The 26,012-nt window shown below is 47.6% G+C and overlaps 1 protein-coding gene across 2 annotated transcripts in view; it reads left to right on the plus strand.

The window, feature by feature from the left end:
• Positions 1–26,012, plus strand: part of kcnh3 (potassium voltage-gated channel, subfamily H (eag-related), member 3) — a 62,006-nt gene that overhangs the window by 32,561 nt on the left and 3,433 nt on the right. Inside the window, exons 2-11 of one of the 2 annotated variants that reach the window (XM_084688305.1) lie at positions 7,430–7,663; positions 10,291–10,425; positions 11,852–11,991; positions 12,096–12,351; positions 13,442–13,599; positions 13,770–13,977; positions 15,821–16,222; positions 18,386–18,585; positions 19,242–19,491; positions 24,036–24,250. In XM_084688305.1, the coding sequence (XP_084544431.1) occupies positions 7,430–7,663; positions 10,291–10,425; positions 11,852–11,991; positions 12,096–12,351; positions 13,442–13,599; positions 13,770–13,977; positions 15,821–16,222; positions 18,386–18,585; positions 19,242–19,491; positions 24,036–24,250 (2,198 nt within the window). Of the gene's footprint in view, positions 1–7,429; positions 7,664–10,290; positions 10,426–11,851; positions 11,992–12,095; positions 12,352–13,441; positions 13,602–13,744; positions 13,978–15,820; positions 16,223–18,385; positions 18,586–19,241; positions 19,492–24,035; positions 24,251–26,012 lie in introns of both variants that reach the window. The other variant, XM_084688304.1, reaches the window with a different exon arrangement.

The raw sequence follows: 26,012 nt of genomic DNA on the forward strand, positions 1-26,012 counted from the left end.
CACACGTACACACACTGATTTTTAGACTCACGCATGAGAAACATCTGAGCAGCATTCTCTCGCTACCTTTCAACAATACAGCCTGGGGAGCCTTCAAAGGCACTTTGATTATCAAGCAAGCCATTAACCACAGTCCCAAACACACGCACACACAATTTTTATTATTGTATCATGTCACATGATACAGTCTACTCCCCAGCCAACCACCCACCTGAGGAAACAGACGCACATGGGACTGTGTATGTGCTTAGCCTTGTGAAGAATTTCTCAGAATACCCTTCCAATCAAACAGTAATGCTTTTTTTTATATTGTTGCATTACTAAGGGACTACAAGGAATGATTTCCCTGTGTAGTTACATAACAAATACATAGCTTTCAGTGTGATTGACCGGATCAAACTAGTTGTGTTGTGTGTGTGTGTTACACCTACTCATGCCTACCCAGTTCAGTGAATGAATGCACATGATGGCAAACCCAGTCATACCTAATGGCAGGGTTATCAATCATTCACTTTTTTGATGATTACTCCCGGCATCAGTATGAATGAGAGCAGGTATGTAGTGTACTTCACCAAACAGACGGAGAGAGAGAGAGAGAGAGAGAGAGAGAGAGAGAGAGAGAGAGAGACAGAGAGAGAGAGAGAGAGAGAGAGAGGGAGGGAGGGGCAGACATTGCAGGTGGTCTCTGTAGCCACAGCAGCCCAACATCACATCAGTCATGCCCAGACAGTGGATGGCACCTGTCCCAGGCTTCAGGCCCATGGCCCTCTGGTCCCAGGCATCAGGCAGATCCACAGACAAACACTGTCATGTTCAGGTTGGCACAACTCACTGCTGCTAGGCATGGAGAGAGATCAATATATGCTACTCTTTCTTCGTTTTTTTACATTTACATTTAGTCATTTAGCAGACGCTCTTATCCAGAGCGACTTACAGTAAGTACAGGGACATTTCCCTAGAGGCAAGTAGGGTGAAGTGCCTTGCCCAAGGACACAACGTCATTTGGCATGGCCGGAAATTGAACCAGCGACCTTCTGATTACTGGCCCGATTCCCTAACCGCTCAGCCACCTGACTCCCTTTTTGTTTCTTTCCTTCTTGCCTCCCTGCCAAATATCTCCAGGCATGTGTGTGTGTTAAATAAATACATGTTTATAGATGGCTTCCTGTCTGTTATGTCCTTTCCTTGTCCTTACATGTAATATTTATCCTCCTGACTTTTTGATGAGGGTCCTGCCATGGGAGGATAATACTGACAAGAATACCCCCCTTCCCCCCTGGAAGACACAATGGAGCCCCAGTTGTCAATATGTGCACCCCTAGACCCCCACCCCCCTGAGAGCTGTTGACTTGTATAAGTGAAGCACACACACACACACACACACACACGTAAATGCACACAGTACAGCTCATCAGTTCTAGTTCCAGTGTCAGGCGTTTTGGATTATTCATGGAGGCCTTGCCTTTGCGATGCCCTGCGGCATGTTCATCCATAGATCTCACTCCCAACTTCTCACAAGCTTAACACAGCCAGTTGGGTAAACAACTTCCTTTATAACTTCCTGTCTGCAAACGTTTCTGCAGTGCAGCGCTAGCTTAATTCGAAACAAACATTTTAGTAGTGAGTATTGTTAAGTGTAAGGAATAGTATGGCCTTCATGCTGTTCAGGACATTGTACCTCTGAGCTGTGTCCTACCATACCATTCCTCCCATCCACGTGCTTCCCCAACCCAAGGGATGAATCAAAGCCTTGCTCTTGGCATAACCTGGAGTCATTGTCGGGGCAGTGCATTGTGGGGTGGCTGGAGGCTAGACACAGAGCCGCAGAGCCGGCAGTTCAACTCCTCTCTGTAGAATTGGTTTTCTAAAACTGGTTGTTCCCATCCTTGATTGTGATTGGCTATATTGTGTTCCATGCCGTTGTAAAATCCAGCATAACCTTACAGGTTGTCCTCATACCATTCTTTAACATTCCATATTACTGCGCATCGAATATTTCAAATAAAAAAAGAAGGCAAATGCGTCAATCTGGCTGTTGCGGGGCAACAATTTATGTAGGAACTACACTTGGTTGTGGCGGAAGAATGACAGTTTATTATTAATCTATTTTGTTTCAAATTGTTTTTATTTATGAAACCATATCAAATATTTGTAGTCACAGTTTTAGAAAAAGCAATAAGCACCGTGAGTCTGTGTTTTGCGCTGATTTGCGTTGTGCCTGACAACTCGCCTTACCTGTTCTAAAATCAGCACAAAACACGACCTCTTGGGGCTTATTGCTTAAATGGCATTTCCTTCGGGCGAGTGGCAAAGTTTAGAGGAGGAAGAAACAATGAGTGGAAGTTGAACAGATAAAGCCCCCCCCCCCCAAATCTATCATGTTCATTTGTCACCTAGCCTGCATGTCATATTGTTATACTGCTTTTACATAACTAGCAGAGACATGTTTATGTGGAACATATACGGCCATGTCTCATTGAGAGCATGTCATCGTCAAATAGACAGTCTGACAGCTTCTGACAGTTGTTGACATAAGGGAGGGCGTGTTAGTGTGGTTCCCTGCATTACTGATCAGCACATACATTCTGCTAGACCGTGAACCCGCAATATCAGGTGTGCAGAGCACATCTAATGCATGGGATAGTAAGTAAGAATGAAAGAGAGAGGGCAGAATGAAAGGGTATGCATGTAGAAATATCAGCTGTGAGAGGTTGTTAATTGGCAGCTCGAGGGTCAGAGATAAAGACCGAGGTGAGGAAGAAAGTTGAAAAGACATCAGACAGAAACTGGGAAGTTGCAGGAGGGAGACAGGGAGAGAGACGAGAGGAGAAAGGGGAGAGGAGAGAGACAAGAGGAGAGAGGAGAGTGGGGAGAGGGGAGAGACAAGAGGAGAGAGACGAGAGGAGAGAGACGAGAAGAGAGAGACAAGAGGGGAGAGACGAGAGGAGAGAGACGAGAGGAGAGAGACAAGAGGAGAGAGATGACAGGAGAGAGACAAGACGAGAGAGGAGAGAGGAGAGAGACGAGAGGAGACAGATGAGAGAGACGGGAGGGGAGAGACGAGAGGAGAGAGATGAGGGGAAAGAGGGGAGGAGAGAGGGGAGGAGAGAGACGAAAGGAGAGAGACGAGAGGAGAGAGGGGAGAGGAGATAGGGGAGAGATGAGAGGAGAGGGGGGAGAGGGGAGAGGAGGGAGGGGAGAGACGAGACGGGAGAGGAGATAGGAGAGAGACAAAAGGGGGCAGGGAGAGAGACAAGAGGAGAGAGAAGAGAGGAGAAAGATGAGAGGAGAGAGACGAGAGGAGAAAAGAGAGAGGGGAGAGGGAAGAGGAGAGAGACGAGAGGGGAAAATAGAAGGAAAAAAGAGAGAGAAAGGATTGAGTGTGTGTGATTAAAATCCCCCTACAGCGCGCCAACTACTCGATAGCCGCACATGCACGCATACACGCACACACAAACACACACACACACACATACTCACGCACACACACACTTACTGGACACACGTACACACATGCATATGAGTGCGGACACACAGACACACACACACACACACCCTATGGAATAAATCTCAAAGGTCCACCTTTATAAATGCAGTGTCAAAGGCTTGCTCAAGAAGGCAGAAATATCAACCAAGATCAGAGGCTCACTGATAATGGTGCTCGCAGTAAAAAGCTCCATGGCTAAGGATTGGTTAAAAATTCATTACAAAAGAGGAGGCATTATTAAAAATGCATCCCATGTATTAAATGCATACTTTATATGGCTTTTTGCTAACCAAGATGTAATAACAGCCACCGGGCTGTTTGTAATGTTGAACAGCCTTGTACCAACAGCAATCGAGCCTACTTAAACTGATTATACAAGGAATTATTGCCATATGCTAAGGAGAGGCTCTTAACATAAAACCAATCCTCCGTTGATGAATGGACTAGCAAATATGTTTCTATATAAATCTGTGGTGTCTGAAAACCTTGCTTTAGGTCCAGGGAGGGTTAGGATGTAACGGTGCACTGTCTTAATGTTGTTATGACAGTGAAAGATGTCATGTCATGTCCTAAAATGCATCTTTGTAATTCATGACCTGACCTCCCCGTCATGCGATCTCACCCTATCAATCATTCAGTCAACTGTGTTCTGCCTTGGGCATGAGCAGGGCGCTCTTATTTACAATCTGATGAGACTGTGTCCTGGGCTTTCTAATTCACATTCACACATATTGACGTTGGTCCAGGGCCTTGCTCCAGGCTGGGGGGAGGAGAGGGAGAAATGGGCCCAGGGTGAAGGCCATATGGTGCCTTCCTACAGCCGGCTCTTGTCTGGTCTCCATATCAGGGCCAACTGCTCCGGTCTTAGCGTGAGGTCAAGCTGGACCCAGCCCACACCCTGTGGACCCAGCCCACACCCTGTTGGGACTCCACTTTCCTGTCCCTTACCACTAACAGTGATAGACTACACCCTCATTAAAAATGGGCTCCGTGGCAATGAGAGGAAAGAAATGATAGGGAGAGAGAGGACAGGGAGAGAGAGATAGAGAGAGAGAGAGAGAGAGAGAGAGAGAGAGAGAGAGAGAGAGAGAGAGAGAGAGAGAGAGAGAGAGAGAGAGAGAGCAAGGGGGAGCTACAGCAGAGAGGGGCATCACAGAACAGGTTAGAACGACATCAAATAGTCTTGTGTGTCAAACGTCTGATGAGTGTAATGAGCGAGAGGGGCAGAAGGGCACTGTGAGAGAGAGAGAGAGAGAGAGAGAGAGAGAGAGAGAGAGAGAGAGAGAGAGAGAGAGAGAGAGAGAGAGAGAGAGAGAGAGAGAGAGAGAGAGAGAGAGAGAGAGAGAGAGAGAGAGAGAGAGAGAGAGAGAGAGTGTATGAAATGAAATATGAAGGCAGAGCGAGACAGAATGAGAAAGAGAGACCAGGACACAAACATTGGGTGGCTGGTTTAACATGGAAACTGTAACCAGGCAACAGCAACTAAGAGAAGAAAAGTAATCAAAGCAAATAAGTGTGCACTGCTAGTTTAGTAAGCTATTGATGTCTGTGTTCACTCAGGCATGCTAAAAAGACAATAGAATCGACAGATATAAATGCCAGTTTCTGTAATGTCTAAATTGCTACATGGGCAAGTATGTTCATTTATGTGTCTCTTGATTAGCACATCCTAGCATTGAACATATCTGTTGACGTTGTTGTCCAACATTTGCTGCAAAAGAGACATAGCCATTGCTAGGTGGAGCTTAAAAGGTTTACAGGCCTACTGGTTATAGAGCTGCCAGTCATTTAGAAAATGAACTGAACCTACTTTACCTGAGGAGAAGGAGGGGGGAGGTCAGAAGGAGGCTGAACTATGGCTGACAGAAAGCCAATAAATGAGTGAAACCATAATGGATTTTCTTATTGGCTGATGGCAATTAGAACAAAGAAGGTAATATGCTAATAAAGCCCATTGAAACGAAAGGTATTTAACATTGGCTTTAACTCTGTCTCTCTCTTAACCGCACACACACTCAAAACACGCATTTCCCTTTATTTTTTCCTTTTTCTCTCAAATACACGCACACTCTCTTTCCATCTTTCTCGCTCTCTCTCTCTCTGTCTGTCTTCATCTAAATTTTTCGTTCTCATAAACACATACGTGCACACACACACACACACACACACACACACCTGTTGGCTGTCCTGCTCTCCCCAGGCCAGTGCTGTTGTGTTGATGGCCATCTGGCTGGTATCCAGAGAGCCTGTTCAACGATGCCCCAGGGGGATCCTTGGCTAGCTAATGTCCCCGACACCCAGGGAGGGATAAGACTGTAACTAGTTTACTTGAAGGGATGAATCCTTCTCTCCAGCCTCACTAGCTAAGTCCTCCCCCTCCCTTCCCCCACACAGCTTCCTGCTTTTTTCACAGGTATCTTCTGTGGGTTTGTTCCTTTACTATTTCCCCCCCGATGGGATCACCAAGGCCTTTTCCCAAATACTCATGCAAATATGCATACGTACACACACACACACTTGCCCCTCCCACACACGCACTCACCATTTACACGTGTGCATCCTGTTTGTGTTCCTGTTTCCGTGATTTAATTACTCACCCCCCCGTCTCCTACCCCCCACCTCTCCACACTTCATTACAGCTCTCAAATCAACAGACAGTTGTCATAGACATCTACATAACACACTCTCCACTGGGCTATTAGCCCGTGACATATTCCACCTAGGGCTCCCCCAGGACCCCTCCATCCCACAGATCAATATGGATTCTCGGGCACAAAGCAATAAATACTCCCTGACAATATTCCTTCCTTCATCTCCATGGCCCCTGGGCTGGAGCTGAACACACGCTCACACATACCTGTGCAAAGACCCTCGTACGTCCACACACGTGTATATCCCTTCTCACCTTCTAACATCTGTCAACGTCTTAAAACTGTTGTATTCTTTGGCTTTCGAGTCAAATCAAATCAAATGTATTTGTAAAGGCCTTTTACACGCAAGCATGTCACAGAGGGCCACAGAGTCAGTGTAGGGTCACTCGTGCGTACTGTCATTGTGTTGTTTGTCTGTTGTTCCTACTTGTTGTTTTGCCCTATTTGATGATTTTGTACAGCACTTTGGTTGGCATTGGCTGTTTTTTAAATGTGCTTTATAATTCAACTGACTTGACTTTCAAAACAAGGCAAGGTTCAAGTCGTGGCATGTTTGTGTAAATGGGATGAGCTCAGCATTGGCAGTTGTTGGTTGAGGGAGAGAGCTAACAATAGCTCTGCCTTAATGACTGACTGACAGACATTTTGATTGTGACTGTATCGTTCTCTCTTTCCACTTATTCCTGTCATGCTGTCTGTCTCTCTCTGTCGAGGCCTGTTTCTAATTCGCTTTGGCAGTCTGTCCAGATTTCACATCCCATTCTAATGAGTATCAGGGCATTTCCCATCTGTTGAAGTGGCTCATTAGACAGGTAGAACACAAGCTTGTGCTAGTGGGGATACACACCACATTCATCCTCACTTGTCAAATCCGCTACAATTAGGAGATTCATGAGACAGATCAGCTGATAAACAGGCAGAGTGTGTTTGCTAACAAAGCAGACAGCACAGTGGGAACACAGTAGCAGGACCTCATGTTTTGAAGAGCGTCTGTTCTCAATTCACCTTCTGTGGTTTGTTATCGGAGGTAAGATGGCTTCTGCTGATGGGAAAAAAAGCTGCCTTAATGTATAACACGTCTGATTCTATCTTTCCTTTGTATTGAGTCGTCTTGTCGATGATGAAATATTGAAATGCTTCTCATCCTATCCTGTTTCACAATGGAAAATGTTCTGAACTTGTCTCACGGGCCCCTTTTTCCTCCATGGCTTTCCTCCGTCCCTTCTCTCTCCCTCTCTCTCTCTCTCTCTCTCTCTCTCTCTCTCTCTCTCTCTCTCTCTCTCTCCTGCAGACAGCAACTTTGTACTCGGGAACGCCCAGGTCCAGTCCCTTTACCCTATTGTCTACTGCTCCGATGGCTTCTGCGAGCTCACTGGCTATGCACGTGCTGAACTCATGCAGAAGAGCTGCGCGTGTCACTTCCTGTACGGGCCGGAGACCAGCGACCGTCTCACAGCTCAGATCCAGGGGGCACTTGATGACAGGAGGGAGTTTAAGACCGAACTGGTCTTCTACAAGAAGGAAGGTGAGACCCTGAGAACCCTGTGCTTGCGTGTGTGTGTTGACGTGTACATGCATGCCGGTATTTATCTGGCAAGTTTAGAGGTCAGTTCATAGAAGAGTTGTCCTAAAGGATGAAAGAGAGAAGTAGCCGAGGGAGGAGGGCGGGAGGAGAGAGGAGGTAGGGTAGCATGGCACTGCTGAAGCCTGCTGGTTGGAGATATGAGACTCTAACAAAGAGAAACAGAAAATGGCTTCTCGTCACTCAGAGGCAGCCTTCGACAGACACAGTTAAACAGTTGTTTCATGTTTATTGGCTCCCTATAAGCATACATTAGCATTTTACAGCCATCTGGGGTTTGAAAAATGATAAACACATTTTCATTAAGTTTCCTGAATATAGTTCACATCTCCCATCTTCGTCGGCAGACATTGAGTTGAGATTACTTTGCGACATTTGTTACATTTACTTTTTACCCTGAGGGCAGGATCTCCAACCGTTACATTGATCGTCAATTTGATTCATAGAAAGTGGTCGTACGTTAACACAATCCAATGTGTCATACAGATGTAACATGAACAGGAAGTACCAAATATCCTTCCTCTAAAACCGACAGCTGCCCACAGGCCTATGTTCTGAGTGGACAGATTACATTAAGGGTAAACAGAGATGTATGAGGTGACCAGCAGCTCGTGTCCTCGTGTTCCCAGCTTGTGTTGCCTCTGTGCCCATGAATGTCCAAGTAAAACAACAGTCACAGCCGTCCGTGTGTCTGTGCTGTGGGCCCCAAACCATCCAGTATGCAGAAGGTGACGGTGAGGTGAGTGTAGGGCAGAGAAGGGGAGGGGTGAAGGGAAAGGAAGGCGAGGAAGGGGGGAGGTGCCTCCCCTCCACAACACTGTCGCAGGAATCTGTCGGGTGCTTTTGTGCTCCATTTCGAGCAGTCAAACCCGGTGAATTCAACCAAAGAAATGATACCGTTTTAAACCGTTACTAGGCAGGCCAATGAAAGTTCACTTTCAAGTTCAAGCACGTCCACACTGTCCTGTGGGTGGTATCGGCCTAGTATGTGAATGATAAATGTGATTGTTATACATTGTATCATATGGTGTACAGGCTGGTTTGCAGTTCAGGCACGGACAGAGGAAGATTCAAAGAGAATACTTATTCCCTGATGCCTATCTCTCTTGGGGATGTGCTTACTATAGAAACACATCTGTTTACTTATGTATGAACTTATGAACTGAATACAGAATGTTCTGTCAGTACACTGAAGTTACACTTTATGCCCTTAGCACTCACACACTAACATGCACTGTACATCCAAGCACTTGTGCACAGATATATGTGCTTAGTATTTTAGTTTGAAGTTAATTCCTCAATGCATCTGATATCTGGATATGTCATGTTGGGGAGTGATGTTGAGTTCAAGTGTTCTAACGTATACACAACTGCATATATCCAGCCATCTGCTGTTTTTCCATAGAAATGCCTGAAGACAGTCTGAATGGGGGTAACATACAGCTGGGGTCCAAGCATTCATTTAGACCCTAGCCATGCACCATTTTATATAGTTTATGAGTACCAGAGACAGTAACAGTTTCGATGCAGGAAGCTTAGTTATGCAAGAGACCTCTGTTTGACTTGTTTTGCTGGTCGGTTAGCTGCCAGCACCTAGGTCATTACGCTTTCTGAATGGCTAAAGTCCAGACAGTATTAAAAAGCTTTTATTCAATAAGAGGCACTTTATTCTTCCTCTGTGATACTCAAAATAGCGAGGTCTAATAGAAGGGCTCTGGGCCTACACACACACACACACACAGTTTTATTATTTCCCTCATGCATGAATGCACGCTTGAGCACATTCAACAGGGTTATTTCAGTAAAATTACATTTAATGAGAGACCATTGACCCGTGAATTGCCTAAAACAGCACACACATAGGACTAAGGTTAGGGTCAGGTTCAGGCAGAATTGAGGGGAGATTACTTTTCTCCCAGGCTAAAAGACTTCATTACCCAGGGGACCTCACAGGCCATGCTCCGACACCTGTGCTCTCGTGAGTCTCAGATGGTTTGAAGGTGAAGCGTGCAACACCAGGGCTGTTAGTTTTATCACCTCAGAGACAAATAAATGACACATTGTGACTGTAGGTTGCTTTAGATGAAAAGAAATAATGTCATTCCTAACCTGTACAGCATGTGTTAATAAGAAATGTAGCTTTAGGAACATTAATAAATGTACAGTTTTACTTTGCATGTCTCTGTGGGATAATCATTACTGAACAACTGAACTACTGAACAAATACACAACAAAGTAGGAGAATCAGAATACGGAAGACATAAACATCCCTTTATATTCAACTCAGAAAAGTGAGAAATAAGGACATCTTGTTTTCAATGGGTTTCTGGTATTCTAACATACTGCTGAAATGGATTTTTGGACTTTTCCAATTGGACTGTGGTTGTATTCTGGGACTTAGGGAGGGAAGCAGGGAGATCACTATCAACACACTGCAGGTGAGGATTTAGAGGGAAATTGAATGTGTGCGCGTGTTGTGCGTGTGTTTGTACGTGTACTTATGGACATGCATGCTTGTTTCATTTCCATCTGTTCCAATCCCTTTCCTTCTATCTCTGCCTACCTGCCAGGTACCCAGTTCTGGTGTCTGCTTGACATCGTCCCCATCAAGAATGAGAAGGGTGAGGTGGTTCTGTACCTGGTGTCCCACAAAGATATCACAGACAACAAAAAGGACCAGGACTCAGAACAGGGCCCAGAGACAGGTGAGTGTGTTTGGGTACGATTCGGACCTCACCCATCTGAGTTCAGCTCGTTTGGAGTCCGGCTTGTAAGACTCATTCAGAACTAAATGGAGGAGTCAGATGGTCTGGATGAGGCTCAGGTGTCCAGACAGAGGAATAAACCAGGTATTACGTTAAGACCCTTCAGACTCCGACCCCAAATGGCTTTTTAGCCTCAAACTCCACTTAAAACTAAAGTACATGGGCTCTGAATGAGAGGATGTGAAGATAGAGAAATATAGAGGTGAAATTGAGAAGAAAATAAAATGGAGTGATTTTATCATTCTGGGTTTAGAATTGTTCTAAACTGTGTTTTCCCCCAAGAGCATGCAGCTAGCTTATTGCACCCACCCGTAACCCAAACAGTTTAGGCTGGCTGGCTGGCTCTTTTCTCTTTACGCACGTACTTATCTCTCCAATATACATGATTGTGTTCAGCCTGAATGACTTCTGATTCTGTTTTTGCCTGGCTCCTCATGAGGCTATTATATTTTAAATGGAGCCAGCAGAATTACCGTTAACAGTACGCCACAGGATACAGAGCCAGTCAAATAGGCAAGGGAGAAAGGTGAGAAAGTGGGAAAGAGACAGTAGGGCATAAATAGAGAGATGTTCATGTTTTTGGCTGTGATTTATTGTCGGGACATAATGACTATAACCTTTAAAGAGCCTAATTAGCATACAGGTGTTACTCTGTTCTGGTAAATTACTGTTCTACACATACAGGAGGGACCAAGAGAGGGGAGAGGTAGAGAGACATAGGGAAGATAAACAAATGGATATTGGGAGAGAGAAAGGTTGCTTTTGTTAAGCTTGGTTATTCCTTTCTGTGAAAATGTAATTGAGTACTTACATAAAAGTCCATTTCAAGACTCTCTTTCTTTCTCTTCTGGCCTCTGGGTTGTCAGTGAGTCATACATTCTCTACCTTATAGTCCTCACCTTTGATTCCCACCACTGAGACATTGCCTTGTTATCTTTAACTGTGGAGCCCAGACACACCTGGGGGGAGGGATGGTGGAAGGTGGGCCGGTGATAAGGATGACAGACAAGGAGGCATTCTTTATATTTTTACTCTTTCTTTTTTTTTTATCAATATGAGTGTCCGATTGAGCCATTTGAAATGCATCCCAGTTAGACAGTTTCAATTAGTTCCATTTGTCAACCACTATAGTTAGATTGAATTGAGTTACCAGGGTGTGTAATATGAAGTCATCCTGAAGAGAGCAGGAATCAGACAACAGGATAGGAAAACTCATTTAGGGAGAGTGAAAGGGACACATTGTCTTTAGTGGGAGATTGAGCTGAGCGAGGGAGTATTAGATCAGGTATTTCCACATCCACTCTTGCCTGGTAGCATTCTACAAGCTAGGCTAATCCAGGCCCTCGTGTGTCCACTCTCTCCCCAGATGAGGAGACCGGGCTGAGGGTGCACCAGGTCACCCGTCCCCCAGGCTTTAATTCGAACCGTCGGCGCAGCAGGGCCGTGCTCTACCACCTGTCTGGACACCTGCAGAAACAGGACAAGAGCAAGCTCAAGCTCAACAATGTGAGCCTATATGTGTGTGTGTCTGTGTGTGTGTGTGCGTGTGTCTGTGCGTGTCTGTGTGTGTGTGGTACAGTGTTGTTCATTTTACTTTTACTCCCATCCAGAACATGTTTGGGGAGAAGCCTCCCATCCCAGAGTACAAGGTGGCAGCCATTCAGAAGTCTCGTTTCATCCTCCTCCACTATGGAACTTTTAAGGCCGGCTGGGATTGGCTGATCCTGCTGGCCACCTTTTACGTGGCGGTCACTGTGCCCTATAACGTGTGCTTCACTGTTTTGGGGGGGCGGGACGAGGGCAGCCCAGCCCCCAGGAGCCCCCCCAGTGTCAGCGACATCCTGGTGGAGATCCTCTTTATGCTGGGTAAGGAGAACGAGAGAAATCCTTTTCATTCTTGTTCCCTTTTGATTAGGATTTCTCTGTACATTGCTCTGTTTCTCTGTCTCTGTATTTTTGTGTCACTTTGAATGCTATAAAAGAAAGAACTAGAGTGAACAAAGTGTGTTCCCTGTTTCAAACATTGTTTCAACTTTATGCAACTTTGCTCTGACCCTGTTAACAGACTTCATGCCCTGACACTAATTGCTATGGTTATCCCTGTCACTGACATCCTGGAACATCAGCGACAGTACATGTACCTAGGGCTGGGAACTCCCTTCAGCAGCAACTGACAGACAACAACATCACACACACAGTCAAACACACACACACACACACATCATTTGCATTGTTCGCTCAAGCCTCCATTGACTGCAATTGACATTCATCTTGTGTTGGCTTAATTTCATCCTACATTAATTTTATTGCCCTCAGTCAGTTACTCCAATCTGTGTGTTGGCTGTTGCAGTCATCAAATTAAATGAAAGTTAATGGTAATGAATACTTATTTGATTATCATTATATTACCGTGAGTGCAACTCTGTCTATCGGGTAAGAATCTTTACCAGTTTTTGCAACAGATAAACTGACATCATAAAAGATTTAAGTGCTATGTTAACGATGCCTACATAGTTGGGAAATGATCAGAACCAATCACAATGGACCATTAGGGCTTATTGTTGGCAGCAGTGGTTTTCTAGGGAGAGATTTTTGTCTATTCACACAATGATTTGTCATGCCTGTCCCCCAGTCTCTCTTCTCTTGCATCAATAGCCAGTCATCCGCTATTTCTATTCAACTTCAGTACTGAAATTTCATACCCAAACAATTCCATGGACCTTCTCACATTTTAAATAGTGAAAAATCAGAGGGCTTTGTCAAGATATTGTCGCAGTTAGCAGTTTTTTTTTGTGAATTCCTATGAACCATTAACAATGGGGCAATTTATTTTTATTCAAATTAATTCGAACGTATAATATCACTCTTCATCTATACATTCAATCAACCAAAACCAGTCTGGCACCCATTGGTGATGGGGGCTTCATTTATTCACTACTGTCTGTCTGGTCTGCAGACATCCTGCTCAACTTCCGCACCACCTTTGTGAGCACGTCAGGCCAGGTGGTGTACGACGCCCGCTCCATCTGCGTGCATTACGTCACCACCTGGCTGTTTGTGGACCTGATTGCTGCCCTGCCCTTTGACCTCCTCTTTGCTTTCAATGTCAGCGTGGTGAGTATTCGTGCGCCGGTCAGCGTGCACAGACATACCCGCTCGCTCGCACACACACACACACACACACACACACACATGCTGTGGGTCTGCCTGTTGATACTGTTTGGCAACCTGCTTCTGTGTGCGTGATCACGTGCGTCCGTGTGTGTTTGTGTGTCGTCCTCCAGTACTTTGGGGTGCACCTGCTGAAGACAGTGCGCCTGCTCCGGTTGTTGCGCTTGCTTCAGAAGCTGGAGCGCTACTCCCAGTACAGTGCTGTGGTGCTCACCCTGCTCATGTCCACCTTCGCCCTCATCGCTCACTGGATGGCCTGCGTCTGGTACTTCATCGGGCGGACCGAGATCGAGAGCACCGTACCCGGGACCTGGGACATCGGTGAGGGTCACACACACAGCCCACACCCCGCTCACTGGTGGAGTACTGCAGGGTCAGCACACACAAGACCGGCTCTCGTCATCCCTTGACTCTGACTCTCCCTCACACACACACACATACATGCTAACAGCTTTTTGGGTAGCAGGTCACTTTTTATTGACGGACCACCATTAGGAGATACATTGATTTGAGACCAAATATTGATTCAAGCCACCCATTATTTAGGCAAACCACTGATTACAATCAATCGAGTTCAGCAGGCAGGCAGGCTGTCGGTGGAAAAGACAGGAGAGATCTGGGAGAGATCAGGTCCATTAAAGTCCTACCAGCCAGACGTCTAACGATTTCTGTACATCTAGCGTCTGTACACTTACGCTCCCGGGTCTCTCATTCCCAGTAATATGACTGTAGCGGCTGCATACAGCGTGTTTACGGATGGACTCTATTAGCATGGGAGAACAGCGAACAGCACCGTGTCTACAGATGAAAGACCTCAGAGCGTTGATCCAAGGCCATGGAACTCTTTGTGCTGGTGTGTGTGAGTACCGCTGAGACGTGTTGTGTGGAGACGCATCAATAATTCAAGGGCAGAGGAGAGGGAGGGATGCCTCTGTCTGAGCTGAAGTTCATCCCCCTGTCCGCCCTGCATTCTGTACCAGCCGCAGACCAGACAGACGCACGTACACACGCAATCTCGCTCCACCTGTCTTCCTCTGTCTGTGCCTGTGCTGGCCCACCTCTGTGTTGTCGAGGTTTTAGTGGTCTGAGACAAAGCTGTCTTTGAGTGTCACTTCAAAGCCCGACAATGCAGGAGAACAGCCTGGGCTCTCCCTCCCAGCCAGAGATGGAGTGATTGACAGGCCGAGAGATTGAGAGAGACACCTGCCTTGCCCCCCTCCTCTTCCTCCCCTGGCCTGCAGATCAGCTGGGATTTAGATTTCTTAGGAAGATGGCTGCCAGTCTGCAGTCTGCCACCAGAATAGTGTTTTCAAATCCACTTCACATCCTTGGGAACTGAAAGGCAAATCAAGATTTAGCCACATAATGCTTTTCAAGTAGAGTTTCCGCTGCCTTTGAGATGGTGGTGAAAAGGGATTGGGTGAATATGAATGGAACAGGGACTGTCTTGGTTGTAGGACATGGTGCTGGATTGGACTAGGTTGGAAAGGGAAACATGGAAGTTGATTGAGCTACTTTTAGCAGCTTCGACACAGAAGTATAAAATGTGTTCAGGACCAAGGACAGAGGCAAGTAGAGAGGCCGCCTGAAATGAACTTCAGCACCACGGACAGTAGAATGATTCCATCTGGCTGTGCACAACTGTTGCTGTTTGCTCTGCCCAGATATTAGAGTCAGGGGAGTTCGGATGGTGTTCTACTCTACACGTACATGAGTTAAGCATAAACAATACAGCTCAAACTCTGGCATCATACCTCAAAACAGCCCTCCTGAGGGTTCGCTGTGCAGGTGCACACACAAACAATCCCACGGCTGTAAACAAATACATTCAGCTGCAGCTGCATGCCAAAAAGCTCAAGCATACACACACACACACATGCACATTCACACACACACACACACACATTACACTTCTGGTACACATGTCCTAAGATAGCTAATGTAGGTGACAGAGCATCAAGCTAATTAGGCAACTGGCAGTATGTCACCCTCGAGATGGTGCTTGTAATGCCTGAAGGGTGATTTGAGGTACTCTCTCTCTCACTAGTCTGGCTCAGTTATAGCATTGTGTAACAGCTTTGTCTCTTTTTTTCAATCCACCCGTCTCTCCCTCCCTTTCTGTTTTTCATCTCTCTCTCGCTCCTCTTCTCTCTCTCTTTTTCAGGATGGCTACATGAGTTGGCCAAGCGTCTAGGCACCCCCTACACCTTGTCCCCTCTGGCCACAATGCCCTCTTATTCGCTGAACCCGGCAATCGCTGACTCGCTCCACGCCAACAGCAGCCAATGGAACGTGTCGACGTCCGAGTCGGCCGGGAGAGAATTGTGGAACTCCAGCCAATGGAACGGGACTGGGGCGGGAGCTGTGGGCGGGGCGGGGTCTGGTTCGGGGGCGGGTGGCATGGGTCAAGGTGGGGGCTTGCTGGAAGGCGGGCCGTCTGTACGGAGCTCCTACGTGACATCCCTGTACTTTGCCCTGAGCAGTCTGACCAGCGTGGGCTTCGGAAACGTGTCCGCCAACACCGACTCTGAGAAGATCTTCTCCATCTGCACCATGCTTATAGGAGGTGGGTAGGAGCTGGAGATGTCTGTCTGACTGTGTCTTCCTCCCCCCCCCCCCCCCAGCCTTTCTCTCTCCCTCTTGCGCTCCGACTCTCTCCCTCTCTCGCTCGCTCACTCGCTCCCTCTCTCTTTCCCTCTAGTATGCAGAGATGTGGGGGTGTGCATTAAGTACTTCCTCTGAGGGTATGTTTCCTCTCAGCTTGGAGTGGCCTAAATATTCACTTAACTCATTAACGGGTGCCAGCCCCCGGGAGGACATGACGATATATAAACAGCAGCAAACACTTTGTGCTCCTCCCACGCCCCCCTTCTCCCCCCAGTGTTCAAAACGCACACGCACGCGCATACACAAGACACACCCACGCACACACTCAGACACTGACACAGAGCAAGACTCCCTCTATTGTACTGCCAATTTCTGTTCACGTCGATTCCTGTCCCGTAGAGATGACGGACCCCGGTCGCTCTGTGGTGAATCCAACTTTGGTGAACCTGTAGTTTGAACCGTGCAAGATGAGAGAGAGAGGTTGAGGAAAGTCGTGTGGAAGAAGGTGACAGTTCTCCGGTCGTCCAGTGGTGTCTGTCCTCAGTCAGGGCGTCTCAGGAAAGGTCTGCGTCGTGAGGGAGGGTTTGGCTGCTTTTACTGCAGGGTGTTCTGGGGCAAGAGGAGACCCTCAGACCTCAGTGTGGAGCTCTCAGTGGGCTGAACGAGGCCACACACACACACACACACGGACATACGCAGGGACACATCCTATGGCACACAAATGAGCAACACAGACATTCACACACAGTCCGTTTCCCTACCTCCCCTGATGCACACACACACGCACGCACATACACACACGCCTGTACACACGCCTGCCACCACATACTGTTCCATTACTGTCGCAGCCAGCTGACAGGTGCAAAACCGCCCACACACACCACCCCATCCAGCCCATGGGTCCCCGCACACACACACACACACACACACACACACACACACTTACTTCTCCGGCTGGCATGCGCAGGCACTATAGAACACAAGACGCAAAAAAGCAAACACACTACACACGAGTGCACACACACACAAGCCACTACACAGTCCCATCCCAGGTGTTGTAGCCTGCCCACAGTCACTGTCACTCAGTATAGGGACAACTGGGACAGTGTGACCTGTGGTGGTTATGACCCAGGGGAAGGAGCCAGCCTGGAACAGAGCTGGGGGACAAGCATGCAGCTCAGGCAACACGTCCGCTCTGACACAACCAGGAACAACACTGGAGAACGTGGCTTCTTTCCGACGCTAATTTACATTTAGTCCTTTAGCAGACGCTCTTATCCAGAGCGACTTACAGTAAGTACAGAGACATTCCCCTCGAAGCAAGTAGGGTGAAGTGCCTTGCCCAAGGACACAATGTCGTTTGGCACAGCCAGGAATCGAACCAAGAACCTTCTGATTAATAGCCCGACTCCCTAACAGCTCAGCCATCTGACACCCGTAAAGCCCTAATAGGGCAGTTGAAACAGAGAGCGATAAAGAGAGAAGCGGGGAGAAGAGAGGAAAGAGTGTGAAAAAGCAAGAGAGACACTGAGCGAAGAGGATAGAGTGGTTGAGGGGGGTAGAGAAGGACTCTAGGAACTAGCCTCCACTGGGTTGAAAAGATCTGACAGCTAACGATCCACATCTCTCTCCCTCACACACTCCCTCAGACACCCTCGTTTGCTGCCTTCAAACTCGCACACACACACACACACACACACATGCATACACATACACACACACACACACACACACACACCAGTTCCATCAGTGTGTGCTCAGTGGTGGGTCGGTGCCCCAGTGGATGCACAGGCAGAGGGGAGCCTGTTTAGATCAGATCACTGTCAGACTGGAGCCTCCACTCTCTCCTCTCGGCGGGAGCTGTCAGACGTAGGGGGATAGGGTGGAAAGGGGGGCAGTCACAGAGCGTGTGGGAGAAGGAGTTGGAGGACTGGGAGGCTATATGTATTGCGGTGTGTCCTGTATATGTGTTCATGTATGCTCCTATCACAGTGCTTGGTCCACACATACTGAACCCACACGCATACACACATGCTCCCGGGCTTTCTGTCAGGCTCTTTGGGGGACGCACACACGATCACACGGTCACTCAACCCCCCTCTCCCGTGTCGTCCGGCTCCAGCCCTGATGCACGCGGTGGTGTTCGGGAACGTGACGGCCATCATCCAGAGGATGTACTCGCGGCGCTCCCTGTACCACACGCGCACCAAGGACCTGAAGGACTTCATCAGAGTGCACCGCCTGCCCAAGGCCCTGGAGCAGCGCATGCTCGAGTGTTTCCAAACCACCTGGTCGGTCAACAACGGCATCGACGTCAACGAGGTGAGCGGCGCTGTCACAACACGCCACACGCTGACCGGACACTGACTCACACCAGACACTGGACAACCCCACCGGCAACTGCCCGCCCCTCCTTCTTCCACGCGTTTCTCTGCACTTCCCTCCTTATCCTTCACGGCGTCTCTTCTTTGTCTTTCATCTTGCTGTTTTTTTTCCTCTTCCCCTTTCTCTCTCGCCGACCTCACCCGCTCTTCAGTGGTTCTTGTTGACTTTGTGCTTCCAGCCTGCACTTATTCTGGTATTTTCTCTCTCAACCTTGACTTAATTTCACAATTTTCTTTCCTACCTCTTCCCGCTCTGACCATCGATAGTGCTCCCTTTCATCTGTCATCTGGCTTCCTCTCAAGAAAACCCTCTCGTCTGACTTTTACACACGGCACACGCGCGCCCAAACTTTAGCTTTCATCCTGATCTCAGTCTCTCATCCCTCTCTCTGCCCTCCTCTCACCCCTCTCTCTCTGCCCTCCTCTCTCACCCCTCCCCTCTGCCCTCCTTCTCACCCCTCCCTCTGCCCTCCTCTCACCCCTCCCTCTGCCCTCCTCTCACCCCTCCCTCTGCCCTCCTCTCACCCCTCTCTCTGCCCTCCTCTCACCCCTCCCTCTGCCCTCCTCTCACCCCTCTCTCTTCTCCCTCCGTAGCTGCTGAAGGACTTCCCGGACGAGCTGCGGGCCGACATTGCCATGCACTTGAACAAGGAGCTGCTGCAGCTGCCCCTGTTTGAGTCGGCCAGCAGGGGGTGCCTGCGCTCCCTGTCCCTCATCATCAAGACGTCCTTCTGCGCCCCCGGAGAGTTCCTCATCCGCCAGGGAGATGCCCTGCAGGCCATCTACTTCGTCTGCTCTGGGTCTATGGAGGTCCTCAAGGACAACACTGTCCTGGCTATACTGGGTAGGTTTCTACTAGGGGTGGAACAGTATGTTGTGGTATCATGTACCGTGATGCCAACTTTTTTACAATATGTATCATAGTTTTATCCGTTTTATCGTGTTGGTTGAGCTACCTGCGTCACGCGTGCATTCACAGAAATTGCTTTAACCGAGTTCACTAAGCTGTGTGTAAAACATAGAAAGTTATTGAAATGAGTTGTTTTGGAAATACATCTGTTATTTGAATTTCAGTTTAAATAAAAAATATATTTTAAAAAGTCCTGACACATATCGTATCGTGAATCCAGTATCGCGATACGTATCGAATTGTGAGGTAAGTGTTTGTTACACCCCTAGTTTGTACTACAACACTGGATAGGTCTCTACTACAACACTGCACCACCACAACACTGCACATAATTGTAATTTCATTATCTACACAAGGGTTCAACCAAGTCTGAACTCAATCAGACTATTCACACCCCCAGTTAACCCTGATACCACCAGTCAGTTACGCAAAGAGAGAAGCTAGTGACCTGACAGATCTCCTTGAAGAATGCCTGAGCTATCCTGGCTATGGATGGACTCGTGTGTGCACCATCTAATTACAACTTAGAACTAACTCTAGGTGCTTGGCTGCTGCTGCTAATGAATAATCAAATATGGAATTGATGAGGTCACCAGTCAGCCTGAACATTTAGGCAAGCCTTAGTAATGATGCGAAAGGATAACCTTAAACTATTACACTCATACAAATGCACAATCGTATACGCACTCACATGGTTTCAGATCCACATTCACAGAGGCCTACACACACTCTCAGAAGCCTAAACACACTCACAGATGTGGGAGTGTGCGACTGCGGATCACTTGTCAGTAGAGTGGAGAGAGAGAGAGAGAGAGAGAGAGAGAGAGAGAGAGAGAGACAGAGAGAGAGATAGAACGAGCGAGAGAGAGAGAGAGAGAGAGCGAGAGAGAAAGAGAGAGAGAGAGAGAGAGCGAGAGAAAGAGAGAGAGAGAGAGAGAGAGAGAGAGAGAGAGAGAGAGAGAGAGAGAGAGAGAGAGAGAGAGAGAGAGAGAGAGGAGGGCCACCGTCAAGTCAATTTCACAGAGCAGAATTTCCTCTTAGACACAGTGGCAGGAGAAATCGGTAGAAAGGGGGAAAGAAGACAGCAAGAATGGATGGAAGCGAGACGCACACCCTTTCTCTTTCCCTCGTGTTCTCCCTACCTCCCGCACACACACTTTTTCGCTCTCCTCTCTTCCTAACTTTCTCTCACTCTTAATCTCTCTCTCTGTCATTTCCTCTACCTCACATACACATTCAGTCATACCGTGTTTCAGCCCGTTTAGCCAGTGAATTATGCAGAGTAATCCTGCTAGCTGGTGTGAAGAGCCTCCCTTCCCTGTAGGCTAATTCCCATATCTTACCGCACATGTCGTCTCCAGCTCACCGCTCCTCTACACTGCCAGACAGACGGCACACGGCAGCAAGCTTGCGGTTAGCACATGCACCTCACCGCAGGACCCCCCCTCCCATCACTGGAATGCGTCTCATCGGAGATTGATAGTTCAACTGTATTCCTCGCTTCTGACACTGAAACCAAGTAACAGCAGGGAAGCCTTCAAGGAAGACAACCCGCGATAGCAAAATGTGTGTGTGTGTGTGTGTGTGTGGTTAAAGTGTGGCTTTCTCTTGTGTGAATGTGTGTAGTAGTGTATAGGCACTGAACTATAATATAGAAATGATATACGTGTGCCTTGTCTTGTGCATGTGAGTGGGGTGTGTGTGAAGCTGTCTGTGTTCATGTATGCATGCCACGAGGTGAGAAGACTGTCCCTGTGTGTTGGTGTGCGAGCCAGGCTCCGTGCTCCGAGTGGTTGGCTGTGCAGCACAGGGACGAGAGATAAGCTCAGTCTTCAATCACACTCAGAATGCCTTTTGATTGCAACCCTATATGTAGTGGAGGCACGTACCGAAAGCATTGCATTATGAGCCTGTATGGATCCATAAGAGAAGAAGAGAAAGCCATAGAGAGAGAGAAAAAGAGATACAGCATATTCTAGAAAGAGGGTCATAGGGGGCTAGAGGGTTTGTTTATGTGTGTGTGTCTGTGTGTGTGCTCGATGCGTGCCTGTGTGTGTGTGTGTGTGTGTGTGTGCGTGTGTGTGTGTGTGCGCGTAGCCTGTTGGGGGTGTGAGGGAAGGTGCATGGTTCAATAGAGCCTAGAATGATGTTGGAGAGTGTCCTGCAGACAGGCTAGAGACTGTGTTGGTGTTGGGCCTGGGTTATGTTGTCACATGACACGGCCATGCTCTCTGCTTCCTAGGCTGCTCTTACGTTAGCTCAGAGAAACCAACACATCTTCTTTCTTTTATTAGATGTGAATTTTTGTTTTATGTCTCATCTCTAGTGAGCATGATTACAGTTCCTCTCCTCTCCTACCCCTCGACATAGATTTACACGTCAGGCTCTTTAAAGGTCAAAAGGGGTTGAATTGATGACCTGTGTGGCTGTACCCATACATCAGCACAATATATGTGTGTGTTTCTTTGTTTGTGCATGTGTGTGTGTGTGCGCATGTGTGTGTGTGTGCGCATGTGTGTGTGTGTGTGTGTGTGTGTGTGTGCATGTGTGTGTGTGCGTGTGTGTGTGTGTGCATGTGTGTGTGTGCGTGTGTGTGTGTTTGTCCATACAACACTGTGTGTTTCATAGTCAGTATTTATTCATAGTCAGGATTTATACCCAAATCCCTGCCCCCCTCGATCCTCTAATCACGTCCCACATCAGTGAGCAGGCGAACCACAAGGCTGGTTAATCAGAATGAATAATGGATGCATATTGCATTATTTAAAAACTTTGATTATAAATACTGGTGAGGAACACCAGCATACAGATGGAGAGATGCCTGGGATTCTGCAGGGACTCAGGTTCACCCCTGGCTCCCTGCAGGACAGGAATCATGTCATCTAATAATAATAATTGTTATTTATAAAGCCCTTTTATTCTCACAGAGAATGCAGCTCAGAGTGATGTACATTAATATATAGTAAAGCCCGAACAAAACAGATAGAAGTGCATGTGTTTTTCCTGTAGAAGGGAAAAACACATGCAGAGAAAACAAACTGGTATTACGAAATAAAATATAATCGTAGGCAAACTGAAGGTAAGTTTAAATAAGAGTGTTTTAAGAAGTATCTTTAAGGTATTTAGGGTTTCTGCTTCTGATATTGCCTGATAGGGCGTTCCAAAACCCAGGGGCATGTAAGCTCAAAGCTGACTCATCGCTTCTTTTAGGTTTACATTTGGAATCACTAAGATCACTAATCACCCAAAAGAAAATCTACTGCTAACTAATCTGTTTATACTTAAAAACTGGGATTGATTGGAAATGTTAAAAATCGTTTATTTTCACTCATAAAAACACATTTTACGTACCCTGATCATCTCACTTGACTGTCTAGTAGTATTAGTATAAAAGTATAAAAGCATTTTTCCATTTCTAAATCATGCATTGACCTACTTCATATTCAAGTCCGTCTTCAATCACACAGATGAACGCAGATCTTCTAGTATTCCTTTGACTTCAGTGTGTTAACAGGTACCAGAGAGCCTGAGGACATAAAGTTCACATCCCCTCTAATGTATTATCTATTCATTCAAAGCTCAGAAAGAAACTTAAGCCCCTGTGTGTTACCTGCTGGGGATAGATGGTTCTAGACATTCTTTCAGTTGGGCAGGAGAGGAGAGACAAAGGCTTTTGGCTTAGTTAAAACTTCATCAAATGATTCCCCTCTGTGTAATGGTTCTATCATTGCTTTTGATGAAGGATTTACTCGCTCAATATTTCGGCGCTGCAATCTCTGTGCCACTGAGACAGAAAGCTTGTCCGGGGGCTAAAAAGGGGGGTCAAAAAGATGGTGAGGAAGAGGTCCAGACAAATGAGGAAGGATGGTAGGATGGGGAGACGTGGGAAGAAAGACTGGGAAAGAGAGAGGGTGAAGCGAGAGTGAAGAGAGAGATGGGAGTTGGAGAAAGGGGGTGAGATAAAGAGCTTGTTATTCTCATGAGGCGCGTGTGTTGAGGGGGAGGGGTAAAGTGAACAAGGGATACGAGAGTGAAATGGAAGTTGTTATGCGCACCGTGTCTCCTCTCCTCCATCCATCTGTTCCCTCTTTCACTGGCTTCTATGTGCACCATATATCACTCCCCCTTTCTCTCCATGCCACTGCGGGTTAAGAGGCAGACCTGGCCCATCTGTGAGCACCACACACACACATTTACACACACGTAATACCTTGAGACCAAACCACATATATGAAACCGCATGTCTATGAGGTAAACCCCAGCGCTGGAACACGTTCGCAGGTGTCTAGTGACCATCCTTTCATGTGAGCTCCGTGGAATGAATGAGTGAGGTGCACAGGATCCTCCTCCTACACCTCCTCTCTGATCTCCCTCTTCTGAAATGGAAATAACGGGAAAGGCTCTCTCCGCGCCAACGTCCTACGGTTGCTTCAAAGAGACTTACGTGTGTGCGTGGTTGTGTGTGCCGTCTCCCACAGGTAAAGGGGACCTGATTGGCTCAGACTCCCTGACCAAAGAGCAGGTGATCAAGACCAACGCCAACGTGAAGGCCCTGACCTACTGTGACCTGCAGTACATCAGTCTGAAGGGCCTGCGCGAGGTGCTCCGCCTCTACCCCGAGTACGCCCAGAAGTTCATCAGCGAGATCCAACACGACCTGACCTACAACCTAAGAGAGGGCCATGGGGCTGATGTAAGTCCCTCTACAGACACACGCACACACACTTACAAACCAAACATGGAGGACACACACATACACACACACACGCGCGCACACACACAGTGAGGTGCAATCTTCCCCTCAGCCAATGGCAATACCAATCACATGCATTCATAACAAGCAGTCCGCAGCTGTACTCTGTTTATTCAATACAGAACGCCGAGCGAATATGGAGCGCTTAGTGTATTTACGTGTGCTTATGTGTGTTTGGGGCGCGCTCTTGTGTGTGTAATCGAAACGAGGCGAAGACAACGCAGGGAGAATCTCAGAGAGCCGGTCCTTATCGGGCGGAGTCACCTTTAGAATACACATGCACTGTTTGCATAATCGCACACGTCCTCCCATGTTCCCTCCCTGCTCCTTACTTCCCTCCTTCACGCACGCAGACACACACACACATGTGCACACACGCTACAGCAGAGTCTAACAACGAGGGACAGAAATAGCTCCGCTGCTGTTTGGAGCATGGCCTGTTGCTAAGAATAGCATCAGAGAGGCAGGGACGCTCCCTGACTGGCTGTGTCCCCTGCAGCCTCTGCTAAGATTGGATCCTGAAGGATAAAAATAGCTTTGCAGGGGCGGGGGAGGAGAGGAGAGGTGAGGAAGAGGAGAGGGAGCGGAGAGGGGGGATGAGATGGAGATCTCTCCCCTTCCCTCTCTGCTCTGCAGTGCTGCTTGCTTCTTCAGGGCACGGCACACACAGAGCAATATGTGTGTGTGTGTGTTGATACTTGTATTTAGCATTCAAAGAGCACACTGAGCCTTGGGTGGTATCTATTGTCTAAATGTGAGTCTTTGCGGCAGATTCCCTGCCAACATGTGAATGCAGGAGGAGGAGGCCGAGAGGCAGAGAGGCAGAGAGGTGGCAGATTAGCGAGCAGTAGACTGAAGAAGACCCTAAAGCCTCTTCTCATTTTGAGCAAACCGTCTGTGCAGGAGTGAGTACACAGGACGACGCAGCAGAGAATACAGAGACACACAGAGAGAGACACACAGAGAGAGAGAGAGAGAGAGAGAGAGAGAGAGAGAGAGAGAGAGAGAGAGAGAGAGAGAGAGAAGGGGGGAGAGAGAGATACTAGAAAAAGTCTTTTTTATCTCCATTAGTACAGCTTTCACTCAGAGGGAATGTGTAGATAGAGGAATATAGGATGTGTCTCTGTGCGTCCCGGCTGATTGTCTTCCTCTTGACTGACTGGATCTCAAGGAACATCAACAACCAGTGCACTGTTCCGGGGGGCACCACTCAGCTCTGAGCACACAGCAACACTGCAGAGTGGCCGGAGGAGGCACGGCACATTCTGTACCCCCTGTCTTGTCAAGCAGATTCTTACTGCAATGCATCTCAACAACACCCATGAACTATTCTTGTGTGTGAGTGTACCTTGTTTGAAAGAAGAACTAGTCATTTCACAAAGAAATACAACATCGAAGGGAAACATAGACTGCAACTGTAGTTACAGACCCAGGCAAATGGGCCTCCTGAGAATGCACATAAATATGCTCATTCACCAAGACATTCCTGCATATTTGCGGACACAAATGTCTTGACATGGCAAGCAAGCGTGACATTCACAGAATGTGAATGCGATCACAAGCTCACACACGCAAATACTCTACACACTCACGCACACACACACACACACACACTGTACACACACACTCACACCCAAAGCAGCACGTGCACACACATCCCTTTCCCCCTCGTCGTGAAGCAGCCCTTGGTTGTCTTGAGGGC

The sequence above is a fragment of the Hypomesus nipponensis genome, chromosome 23, assembly GCF_054491055.1.
Source record: "Hypomesus nipponensis isolate SF chromosome 23, ASM5449105v1, whole genome shotgun sequence".
NCBI lineage: Eukaryota > Metazoa > Chordata > Actinopteri > Osmeriformes > Osmeridae > Hypomesus > Hypomesus nipponensis.